This window comes from Hemitrygon akajei, chromosome 9 (genome assembly GCF_048418815.1).
Source record: "Hemitrygon akajei chromosome 9, sHemAka1.3, whole genome shotgun sequence".
Lineage (NCBI taxonomy): Eukaryota > Metazoa > Chordata > Chondrichthyes > Myliobatiformes > Dasyatidae > Hemitrygon > Hemitrygon akajei.
The window spans coordinates 108,913,915-108,926,360 of NC_133132.1; the positions used below are offsets into that span (position 1 = coordinate 108,913,915).

General features: G+C 41.0%; 1 protein-coding gene across 4 annotated transcripts in view; it reads left to right on the forward strand.

Annotated features, from left to right (window-relative positions):
• The window catches only part of mcph1 (microcephalin 1), a 261,368-nt gene that overhangs the window by 59,570 nt on the left and 189,352 nt on the right, over positions 1-12,446 (forward strand). For all 4 annotated transcript variants that reach the window (XM_073056757.1, XM_073056758.1, XM_073056759.1 and 1 more), the window contains one exon: positions 11,391-11,428. In XM_073056757.1, coding sequence (XP_072912858.1) covers positions 11,391-11,428 — 38 coding nt within the window. The remainder of the gene's footprint in view (positions 1-11,390; positions 11,429-12,446) is intronic.

Consider the following 12,446-nt stretch of genomic DNA (forward strand, 5'->3'; position numbering starts at 1 on the left):
GTGCTGGGGGCAGCCTGCAAGTGTCATCAGACAATCTGGTGCCAAAATAGCATACCCACAATGTTCGGCAGAACAGCATAGAACACAATAAGCACCAAAATAATCCCCTTCTTTCCTTCCTTCCCACCCTTCCTCTAACCTTATGATTTGTCATCTTCTTTGGCCACCAGGCTCCATTGAACTCCATCTGCAGACACTGGGTGTTTGACTACCCCAGCAGATTTGCAGACCTGGGGCTCTGGGCCTCAGCTTCTGGACTTCCAATTCAGTCCTCAGGGTCTCACTCCAGAACTGCCGATCACATCACACCTGCTTCTATGTAGAATGATTTTGGCCCCAAGTTAACAGTCAATAAAGTGTTCTAATTTTGAGACTAGTTAATATCACTGTATAGAAAATACAACAGCTAAATTACACACAACTGTCATTTTTAGCATCTGGTCATAATTATATGTTCATGTTGATTTAGAAATACGGTGTCTTGACCATCTACTATTACAAGGATTAACCTTTAGTATAGTGATCAGGTAGGCACAGAGAGAATCTGTATTTACTGACAAGTACCTTTTTTGGCTCTGTTTGCAAGCGTGTGAATCTGTACAATCGAATACCAGTGTGTACTCCTGTGAAATTTCCTTGATGGTCAAAGAATAGAAAAGATATTACCAGGAAAAAAAACTCTACGCTGGCCATGTGTTCCTCATGGTTCCAATCCAATCTCCATGTGTCCTTGGGGTACTCCACATCTGCGATGGTTGGTCTCCTTAGAGTTGTCTCTACTTTGCATTTAAAGCCTCTGATTTTGTACTCTGTCCTCACCAGTTCAAATGTCACATTTCAGTCTTGTTGGCTGTGGATCACCTGACCTATATCAACTTAATAGCTCTGGTCCAAGACAGCATCCATTTATTGCCCTCTTCCGCAAATGACAACTGCTAATTTGTGGTTTAGTTCTAAATCAGATCAACAACCAGCTCAAATCACTCAGGGCAGACACATTCCCCACCACCCTCAAACCTGCATATTATATCATATAAAAGAACATCTCATAAATAATTATTTGGAAATGATCTCTTGTCAGGTAGATTACATGGAGCATCATTATCTTTAAATCACTGATTCTGCTGAGCAAAACCAATTCACAAAATGGAGGATATAGAGCAACTTCACAAAATGGCAGCCTCCATTCCTTCAACCTTGTGGCAAGAACAAAGACAATTGGTCTGGCTGCTTCCACTCCTTGATTCATTCAAATTCAGTGATTTGTAGACTAGTTCTTTCTGGCCAATACTACTCCCTGTTTTTACATTTGCTCTAAGGTTTTTAATAGTCTCTTGGAGAATGTGTCATAACTGCTTAAGAATTAGACTGATAAGACCATTCCAGTTAATGATGAGGTTCAAATAATAAGCAAGCCTGCAGTGTTACAGCAAAACAATTGTAGGCACTGGTTATAGCGCACTACTTTAAGAGATACAGCGCAGAACAGGCGCTTCCAGCCCAATGAGCCACACCACCGAGCAACCCACTTGTTTAACCCTAGCCTAATTACAGGACAATTTACAAAGACCAATCATAAACCTGTGCATCTTTGAACTGGGGGAAACCAGAACACCTGGAGGAAGCCCTCATTTCCATGGGAAGGATGTGCAAACTTTTACTGAGGATGCTGGAATTGCAGTCCAAACTTCAACATCCTGAACTGCAATCGCGTGGTGCTAACTGCTACATTACTGTCGCACCTAGTAGATTATAATACTGGTATAAATGTCCTGGTAGTAGGCAGAAAGTTCAAATTGTAGATGTCTGGTATACTCGTGACTGTCTTGCTCTTAGCACTTGATTTTTGAGGCTTTACACAAGGGATTAGTAAACCTGTAAGTAGTCGTTACATTTCAGATATCCACCTTTTGTTGCCATATTACTTGGAGTCGTGTGCACAGACCAACTCTTTCTAAAATAAATTTTAAAATAAATTATATATACGGTGTGTGGTATAGACAGAGTAAATGCAAGAGGACATGGCTTTAGGGTGAAAAGGGAAAAGGTTTAGGGGGAACTTAAATCAGAGTGGTGGGAGTGTGGAACAAGCTGCCATCTGATGTGATAAATGCGGGCTGACTCAAGTTTTTAGAATAAATTGGATAGATACATGGATGGCAGAGGTCTGGAGGGTTATGGACTGGGGGCAGGTCAATGGGACTTGCGGAATGAAGTTTCGGCACAGACTAGAAGGGCCGGATGGCATTTTTTTCTGTGCTGCTGTGTTCTATGGTCTATATGGGCTCAAACTCTGGGAACTTGTGCTTGTAACTTTTTGCATAAATACTGTTGCTTTTCCATGGAATTGACTCAAATGTGAGTCTTGGAAGTTCTTTCACCAGCTAATCAGATGCAGCTTGAGATATACAAGGACTGATTAGGCATGAAGTATTGACCATTCATGTTCGAAGCCCTGTTTTAAATCAGAGTTAACTAGCCTCAAGAGACTCAGATTAAAGATGTGCAAATTTCCATTCAGTTTTATTTTACATAATTATTGTACTTAAAGGTACAGCACATTATGAGGCTCTTCCAGCGCAATGAATCTGTGCTGCTCCATTACATATGTGATCAATTAACCTACTAGCTGATATGTCTTTGGAACGTAGGAGGAGACGTGAGCACATGGAGGAAAGCCACGAGGTCATGGGGATAACATACATACTCCTTAAAGACAGCAGTGGGAATTGAATCAGGGTTGCTTGTGCTGTAATAGTAATACACTAACAGCTGTGCTACTGTGACAACCCTTTGTTTTATTTAGCATAATCAATGCAAATTATAGAATATTTTACTGTATTATAAGACAAAATGAGCCTAGATTTGGCTTTGCTTCATTGTCACTCCTGAAGAAGAACTTTGGCCTGAAGCATCGACTGTTTACTTATTTCCATTGATACTACCTGAACTGCTGAGTTTCCTACAGCATTTGTGTGTGTTGCTTTGGATTTCTAGCATCTGCAGATGTTTTTGTGCTCAAAAGGAGCCTGGATTTGGCATCTCTTCCACAAGATGGCACCTTTGACAATGCAATGTTTCCTCAGCTATGTACTGGCAGATACCGAGGTCCAATAGTTTGAATTTTTCCAGCCTCCTTTCAACGTGCAAAAATATTTTTCAGTTGATGATACAGGCTTTGGAGGTACTGTTTTAGTATGCAAAGCATGAAAACTAATTTGCAATGACAGAACGAAAGCTCAACATTGAATCAGGGGTTTACAGTTGGTTGTGGAATAGATTTTTGACCAGAAGTTGCAAAGAAATTCCCTGATTTTCACAAAGAATCTTCAAAATATTTGAAATTCTGTGAGTGCAAGTAGACCTCAGATTCAGGTTCTTTTAGCCCTTCGAAACACACTGCCCTAGCAACTCCACAAACCCAATAAACCATACACTATTCATGGGACAATTGATGATGACCAATTAACGTATCTGCTAAGTCTTTGGACTGTGGGGGAAACCAAGGTACCCAAGGAAAATCCATGCATTCCATGCGGAAGACTGGAAGACATAGGAGCAGAATTAGGCTCTTTGGCCATCGAGTCTGCTCCGCCATTTCATTATGGCTGATCCAATTTTCCTCTTAGTCCCTATCTTTTCATGCCCTGACCAAGCAAGAATCTGTCAACCTCTGTCTTAAGTATGCAAAAAGACTTGGCGTCCACAGCTGCCTGTGGCAAATAACCCACAGATTCACCACTCTCTGGCAAAAGAAATTATTTCTCAACATCTATTCTAAAAGAACCCCCCTCTATTCCAGGGGTCACCAACTTTTTTTTGTACCTCGGACCGATTTAATATTGACAATATTCTTGTGGACAGGCCAACGGGGGTGGGGGGGTGGGGGGGTGAGGGGAGAGGTGTGGGTGTTAATCACGACTGGAATACAGGTGATAAGTCAACTAAAAGTCACTTATAAATGGCTAATACACTCAATTTTGTTTCTAAAAGAGTTTAACAAATTTAAAATTAAACATTCAGTGCATATTTTCCTCGCATGAACATAGTAATAAGTCAATTATAATTCACTTATAAGTCAATGCATCATAACATTTTAAGAAACGTTTGGATATTAAACACACAGCGCATATTTTCCTTGTATGAACGTATAAAATCATTGCAACACACTGTGAGAGGACAAGGTAAGGGCCAGAGGTCCCCGTACCGGGGCCGCGGCGGTCGCAGTCTGGAGAGGGCAACTGACCAAGCGAGGAGTGCGACAGGGTGCGCACCCCCCCCCCCCCACCTCCAATCGGTAGGTAGGATCTATCGGCTGACAAAAGTTTGGCTTGAGGGATGACTTTCAGTAGATCGCAGCAAGGTTGCTGCTCTGCTACTTACGAAACCCTGAGCCTGAATTAGGTTGCTGCGAATATTTTAGCACCGGGTTCCCCACGAACATTCGGTGTGCTAAACAGGTTTAGAGGTGGTGCCCATCTGTCCGCACTCCAGGCCAGTAGCAATGGCATTTCTTGCCAGCCGCGTGAGGCCGCTGGTTACCCAAGGCCAACCAATGATCCCTGGCGCGAGGGTATCACTGCGTTTAGGTGGTTCAAGTTCAACAGTAGGCGTGGCAGGGAATGAGGAAAGGTGCAGCTGACTCACAGCATTTCATATCACCAAGTCATATCGTTTCCTTGTGCCCTGGTAGCACATGCTTTGCAGCGCAGTACCAATCCATGGCCTGTACTTGGGGACCACTGCTCTATTCTGAAGCTGTGTCCTCTGGTCTTAGACGCTCCCACCATAGGAAGCATCTTCTCCACTTCCATTCTATCAAGGCCTTTCACCATTTGATAGGATTCGAAGAGATCAATTCTCATTCTACTGAATTCCAGCAAATACAGGCCCAGAGCCATCAAACGCTTTTCATATGACAAGCGAATCAATCCTGGAATCATTTTCGTGAGCCTCCTTTGAGGTTCAGAGACTGTTTACAGAAGGATGCTGGAATTGAACTCAAGAATGCCCTGAGCTGTAATATTGTCATGCCATGCTACCTTGGCACCTGTTTACCAGGAGCATTCTTAAGGATCCCTACCACCCAACCCACTACCATCAGGAAGAAGGACAGAAGCATCAGGACTAGGATTGCCAGACTGGGGAACAGCTTCTTCCCTCATGCTGTGAGACTAATGAATACCCTGTCATCACTGAGCTCTTGTCACAAGGACAGTGAGTTGTTTATAATACTGTTTACCTGTACTACACACTGCATGCATTATGAATTATATTTTATTAATTTATTTGTGCTAATATTTCATTCTGTGTGCTGTGTGTGATATGTTATCTGGATTCACCGTGTTCTGGAGAAATGTTGCTTCATTTGCTTGTATATACAGTCCTTGTATAAAAAAACACTTACCATCCCACCCCACCAGAAGTTTTCAGGTTTTATTGTTTTACAACATCTAATTGCAGTAGATTGAATTTGGCTTTTTGACACATGTCAACAGAAAAAAGACTCTTGTGTCAAAGTGAAAATAGATCTTTACAAAGTGATCTAAATTAATTACAAATATAAAACACAAAATAATTGATTGCATAAGTATTCACCTCCTGTTTTAATATGACACACCAAATCATCACTGGTGCAGCAGATTGGTTTTAGAAGTCGCATAACTTCTTAAATGGAGATGTATTTTTGGAGACCTGTGTGCAGTCAAGGTGTTTCAATTGATTGCAGTAAAAATACACCCATATCTGGGAGGTCCAACTGCTGGTGAGTCAGTATCCAGGTAAAATCTACCCCATGAAGACAACACTCCAAGCAACTCCAGAATGGTTTTTGAAAAACACAAGTCAGGAGATGGATACAAGAAAATTTCCAAGTTACTGAATATCCTTTGGAATAGAGTTAAGTCAATCATCAAGACATAGAAAGAATATGACATAGCTGTAAACCTGCCGAGAGTTGGCCATCCTCAAAAACTGAGTGACCATGCAAGAAGGAGACTAATGAGAGAAGCCACCAAGAGGCCTATGACAACTCTGGAGGAGTTATGAGCTTCAGTGGCTGAGATGGGACAGACTGCACATACAACAATTGTTGCTTGGGCACTTCACCAGTCACAACTTTATGGGAGAGTGGCAAAGAGAAAACCACTGTTGGGGAAATAAACACTCACATGAAATCTTGGCTAGAGTTTGCCAGAAGGCATGTGGGAGACTCAAGTCAGCTGGAAGAAGGTTCTGTGGTCTGATGAAATCAAAATTGAACTTTTTGGCCATCCATCTAAATGCTATGTTGGTGTAAGCTAAACACTGTACATCAAAAACACACCACCCCTACCGTGAAGCATAGTGGAAGACTTGTGGAGGTAGAGCGCAAAATGAATGCAGCAAAATACAAGGAAATCCTGGAAAGAAACCTGAGGCAATCTGCAAGAGAACTGTGACTTGGGAGAAGATTTGTTTTCCAGCAAGACAATGACTCCAAGCATAAAGCCAAAGTTACACAGGAATGGTTTAAAAACAACAAAGTTAATGTCCTGGAGTGGCCAGAGTCCAGACATCAATCTAACTGAGAATTTTTTGTTGGACTTGATAAGGGCTGGTCTCTTATGATCCCCATGCAATCTGACAATGCTTGAGCAGTTTTGTAAAAAATTAAATTAAATTAGATCACTTTGTAGAGATCTGTTTTCACTTTGACATGAAAGAGTCTCTTTCTGTTGATTGGTGTCAGAAAAGCCAAATTAAATCTACTGTAATTCAATGTTGTAAAACAATAAAATATTAAAATTTCCAAGAGGGGTGAATACTTTTAATAGGTCCTGTATCTACAGTCAAATGACAATAAACCAACTTAATGATGATGCCACATTCTTGAGGCAATACTTTTGAAGATATTCTTAATGGCCGTCAGAGAGCTGGCTGAGTCTACAACCGTCTGCAGCCTCTTGCAATCCTGTACATTGACGCCTCCATACGAGGTGGTGATGCAACCTGTCAGAATACTCTCCTCCAAATTTCTATAGAATTTCAACAGAATTTTGGAGGAGAATGTTCTGGCTGGTTGCATCACCACCTGGTATAGAAATTTGCAAATGCCTTTGGTGAAGTATCAAATCTCCTCAAACTCCTCATGAAGTATAGCTGCTGGCATGCCACCTTCGTAATTGCATCAGTGTGTTTGGCCCAAAACAGGTCCTCAGGAATGTTGATGGCCAGGAACTTGAAGCTGCTTACCCTTTCCATCACATAAGGACTGGTGTGTATTCTCCTAACTTCCTCTTCCTGAAGTCCACAATCAATTCTTTGGTCTGTCTTATTCCTAAATATCTCCTCTATGCCATCTGAGATTCTCCCAACAACTGTGGTGTCACCAGTGAAGTTGTAGTGGGGTTTGTGCAGTGCCAGGCCATACAGTCATGAGTGGAGCAGTGGGCTAAACACACATCTTTGAAGTGTGCCTGTGCTGATTGTCAATGAGGAGGAAACCACCTGCACTGACTGTGATCCTGTGATGAGAAAGAAACCTGAGGATTTTGTTGCAGAGAGAGGTACAGAGACCCGAGTTTAGAGGCTTGGAAAATAATGAGGAGGGTGATGGTGTTGAACGCCAAGCTTAGACCATAAGATATGGGAGAAGAATTAGGCCATTCAGCCCATCGAGTCTGCTCCACCAGCATGGCTGGTCCCAGATCTCACTCAATCCCATACACCTGCCTTCTTGCCATATCCTTTGATGCCCTGAGCGACCAGGAAACGGTCAAGCTTAAATTGCTAAGCAACAAACTGACAAAAGATTTGCTGTGTCCAGGTGTTCCGAGGCTAAGTGGGAAGTCATTGAGAATGTGTCCGCTGTAGACCTGTTTTGGCTGTTGGCAGATTGCAGCAGATCCAGGTTCTTGCTGAGACAGGAGTTGATTCTAGTCATGACTTACAGTAGATGTGAGTGTGCTTCTTTTGCACATTGATTGTTCGTCTAGCTTTATGTATAATTTTTGACTTTGGAGCAGTGACCTATGTTTAAAATATGTGGTCCTAAATTTGGATCTGATTGGTATGGCCTGAAGGATTTCTGCTGTATGGCATCATTGCACACGCCGTACGTCAAGGACCATAGCTCAGCTCACTGAAGCTGTGAATTGAATATTCCAATTGGGTTTGAAGCCCATTCACACAAGGTCATTTAATGATCTAAATTTCTCTTGTGCTTAATGGTCCAAAGATTTGACTTCTTATTTCCAATATTATTAACCAAAGACAAACCTGCAGCACGATATTTTTGGTGAATATCTTCTCATGAAAATAAAATATTTTTTAACCGGCCTGATGGAGATTCTGAGGCAAAGCTTGTTTTCAAAGTCAAAGTAAATTTATTATCAACATACATGTATGTTACCATATACAACCATTATTCCCCTCAAATACATTAAGGGTGTTTAAGGAATTCTTATATAGGTACATGGATGATAGAGAAATGGAGGGCAGGGCTAGGTTGATCTTGAAGTAGGCCAAGATCCTGTACAATGCTGTAGTGTTCGATGTTTTATAACTGGCAGCTTTGAAAATGCAAATGATGATGTTTATCAGCTTTGGCCTGTGCAAGCAAGTGTCTCGTGCATTGCTATGTTTTTAGGGCTTTAATATCAGCACTTACTCCAGGTGGAGATCAAAGTTCAAGGTAAATGTATTATTAAAATACATATTTGTCACCATATACTACTCTGACATTAATTTTCTTGCAGGTTTTCACAGGAAGTACAAAGAAACATAATAGATAGAATCAATGAAAAGAATTGAGTACAAGTGTTGGGATTTTATGTTAAAGTTGTATAAGTTGTTGCTGAGGTTGGTATTGAAGTATTGTGTCCAATTCTGGTCACCTACCTACAGGAGAGATATCAATAAGATTGTAAGAATGCAAAGAAAATTTTCAAGGGTGTTTCCAGGGCTTGTGGACCTAAGTTATAGGAAAAGGTTGAATAGGTTAGAACTTTGTTCCCTGGAGTGTAGGAGAATGGGGGGAGACTTGATAGAGGTATACAAAATTATGAGGGGTAAATGCAAGCAGGCTTTTTCCAATGAGGTTGGATGAGACTAGAACGAGAGGTTATGGGTTAAGGGTGAAAGTTGAAATGTTTACGAGAAACATGAGGGGGAAATTCTTCACTCAGAAGATAGTGAGAGTGTGGAATGACCTGGCAGCTGAAGTGATGGATTCAAGTTCAATTTCAATATTTAAAAGAAATTTGCATTGGTACATGGATGGAAGTTGTATGGAGGGCTATAGTCTGGTTGCAGGTCAATTGGACTAGGAAGATCAATAGTTCAGCCTGGACTAAATGGGGTCAATGGGTCTGTTCTGTGCTGTAGTACTCTAAGGCTGACTTAAAGACTACACATAGCGAAAGTGAGTTCTTGCTTCCAATGAGAAATTCTTGTTGTAAGCCCTAAGTTGAAAACAAGTGGATCATTTGTCATAAAAATATGAGCCTACAGTTAAATAGTTTATTCTGTTCATTGTTTAGAAATGCCTTTTCATCAAAGGAATAGACAAATTTCTGCAAGTCTTAATGCACAATTTTTATTTTATAGAAGATTTTTATAGAATACTGAAGCAAACGGAACAGCAGAGCAATTGATTTCTCCATGTGGCTGTTTAGCTAAAGAGCATAGAGCAAGATGATTGGGTGAAATGAAGGAAGAAGGAAAATAAAGCACAGCATAGGGAACAAGAAACTTTAAATTATCTCAGAGGACCTATCCTGGACCCATCATATAAATATAAATGCCAAGAAAGGACAACAGCGTCTCTCCTTCCCAAGGATTCTGCAGAGATTCAGCATGTCATCAAAAACCTTGGCAAATTTCTATAAATGTATGGTGGAAACTGTACTGACTGGCTACATTATGGTCTGGTATGGGAACACCAATGCCTTTTGGAAAATCCTCCAAAAGGTAGTAGATACACCAAGTACATCACAGGTGAAGCCTTCCCAACCATTGAGCATATCTACATGAAATATTACTGCAGAAAAGCAGCATCTATCATCAAAGATCATCATCACCCAGGCCATGATCTTTTCTCAGGGCTGCCATCAGTAGAAGGTAAAAGTACCTCAGGACTTGCACCACCAGGTTCAAAAACAGTTACTACCCTCAGCCATCAGGCCCTTGAACAAAATGGGATAACTATACTCATTCTATTTCTGATGTTCCCACAGCTGATGATTTCACTTTAAGGACCCTTTATCTTGTTATTTATTGCTATTGACTTGTATCTACATTTGTGCAGTTTGTTTACAGTTACTGTTCTATAGATTTTCTAAATATACCCACAGAAAAAGAATCTCGGGGTTGTACCTGGTGACATTAATGTAGTCTGATAATAAATTGCACTTTGAACATACAGAAAAGTTGGTTTTAGAAGTGTTGGTAAAATTATAGCAGAGTACTAGAATGGAGAGTCTGGATGGGGAAAATGACAGCAAAGTGTGGTAGACCCTGGTGTGCACAACCACCCTGCCAGCAAACAAGAGGTGATACCCAGCACCTGATGGTTTACTTTATCCTCTCTCACCAGCGACTTCTATAGGAAATGATGGGGACAACAATCTGGTACTCCTCCCCCACCCCCCAAAGTCTTTGATATGGCTTAGTTGGTCATGTTTGCACAGCCACTGATGCTTTCATTCAAGTTTGAGCTTTGAACTCATAGTTGCTTCTCTAGCCTGCTTGGAACCAATCACAGCCCCCTTTATGCAAAAATAGCTTATGTTTTGTTAAAACTGTACATCTATACTCCAAATGTTCCCTAACCAAATTTTAATACAGCTGCATAGTGACTTAAGAAATTTTATGCTCGCTGCCTTAACCAATGAAGGCAAGAATACCTCATGTTTCCCTTACACCCTCTCTACTTGTACGGACCTGGACCCTAAGTACCCTTTGTACATCATTGCCCCTTGGGGTCCTGTCATTTACTGTCTACTTTTCTCTAACATTTAACCTCCCAGAATGCAACACCTCACATTTATCTGGATCAAATTTCATTTGCCATTTTAATTGCCCGTGTGCCCAGCCAATCTAAATCTTGCTGTATCCTTTGACAACCTTCCTCACTGCCCACAACACTGCCATTTTTTCTGTCATCTGTAGACTTAGTCATCAGCCCAGTGACTCCTTCATCAAGAGAGCTGTGAAGGTAATTTGGGTAGAATGATGTCAGATATGAGAAGGTACCCTTAAGGTAAATGCTTGGAATATGTAACAGTGTATGCTATATTGATAACTGTTAATGTATGAAACTCCTAACCATCATCTGCACTTCCACTTCTTGCAAATCTTTTTTGTTCAATGTGATTAAATTTGATAATATTTTCTTTGTTTTTTCCTAGACAAGGAGAACGCTTGTCATGACAAGCATGCCTTCTGAGTAAGTGATAATTTTTTTTTTTTAAATTTGTATTCAAAAGAAATCCTAATTTTCTGAAAGACTTGTGCTATGTGCTTTAGGTCTAGGCTTCACAGAATATAACTTGCAAAGTCCAAACTTCTTTTGTTCCCCATTCATCGTCACAGGGCACCTCAGCACGGTAACATGCCCTTCTGCCCATCTAATGCATGATGAACTATTAATCTGTCTAGTCCCAATGACCTGCATCTGGACCATAGAACTTCACACCCCTCCCATCCATATACCAATCCAAACTTCACTTAAATGTTGAAATCCAACCCGCATCCTTCTCTTCCACTGGCAACTCATTATAAACTTGCACCAACCTCTAAGTGAGGAGGTTCCCCCTCATGTTCCCTTAAACATTTCATCTTCTACTTTAAACCATGACCTCTCGTTCTAGTTTCACACAACCTCAGTGGAAAAAGCCTGCTTGCATGAGTTCACATTCGGTTCCATTCAGCTCACATTCATGGTTTTGACATTAGTGAATTTAAATTAAACAATTTTTTTTTGTGATAGCAAAGCTTCCTGGAAGTCATTAAGATTTCTAAAATGTAATCATGATGTTGTGATAAGGATGTTGCTGTGGCTGTTTCAGTTTCCATTACTTCTATGGTCTCCAAGAACTGGGCAAGTGGAGACAATAATTACTGATGTTTCACTGGCAGCACAGGGGAGAGATGGCTTTATAGTTTTTATGTGTACATTGCCTGCTGTTCCCATTAGCAGTGGCAGAGTCAGACAGAGATGGATAGGTTCAAATCCTTCTCCCAGAAAGTAGTGTGAAATCTGAAGTGATGCTGCAATCCAGAGAAGCAGCCTGGATTTGTTTTGATCTCTGGGGTTAACCATGTAGAGTTAGCACTTCTTCTCAGACCACATTGGTAGCTGCCAGCTGCTCCGGTTTCCTCCCACATCTCAAAGATGGGGTTTGAATAGGTTAATTGGCTCCTGGTGTGTAGGAGAGTGGTAGAATCTATGTAGAGTTGGCAAG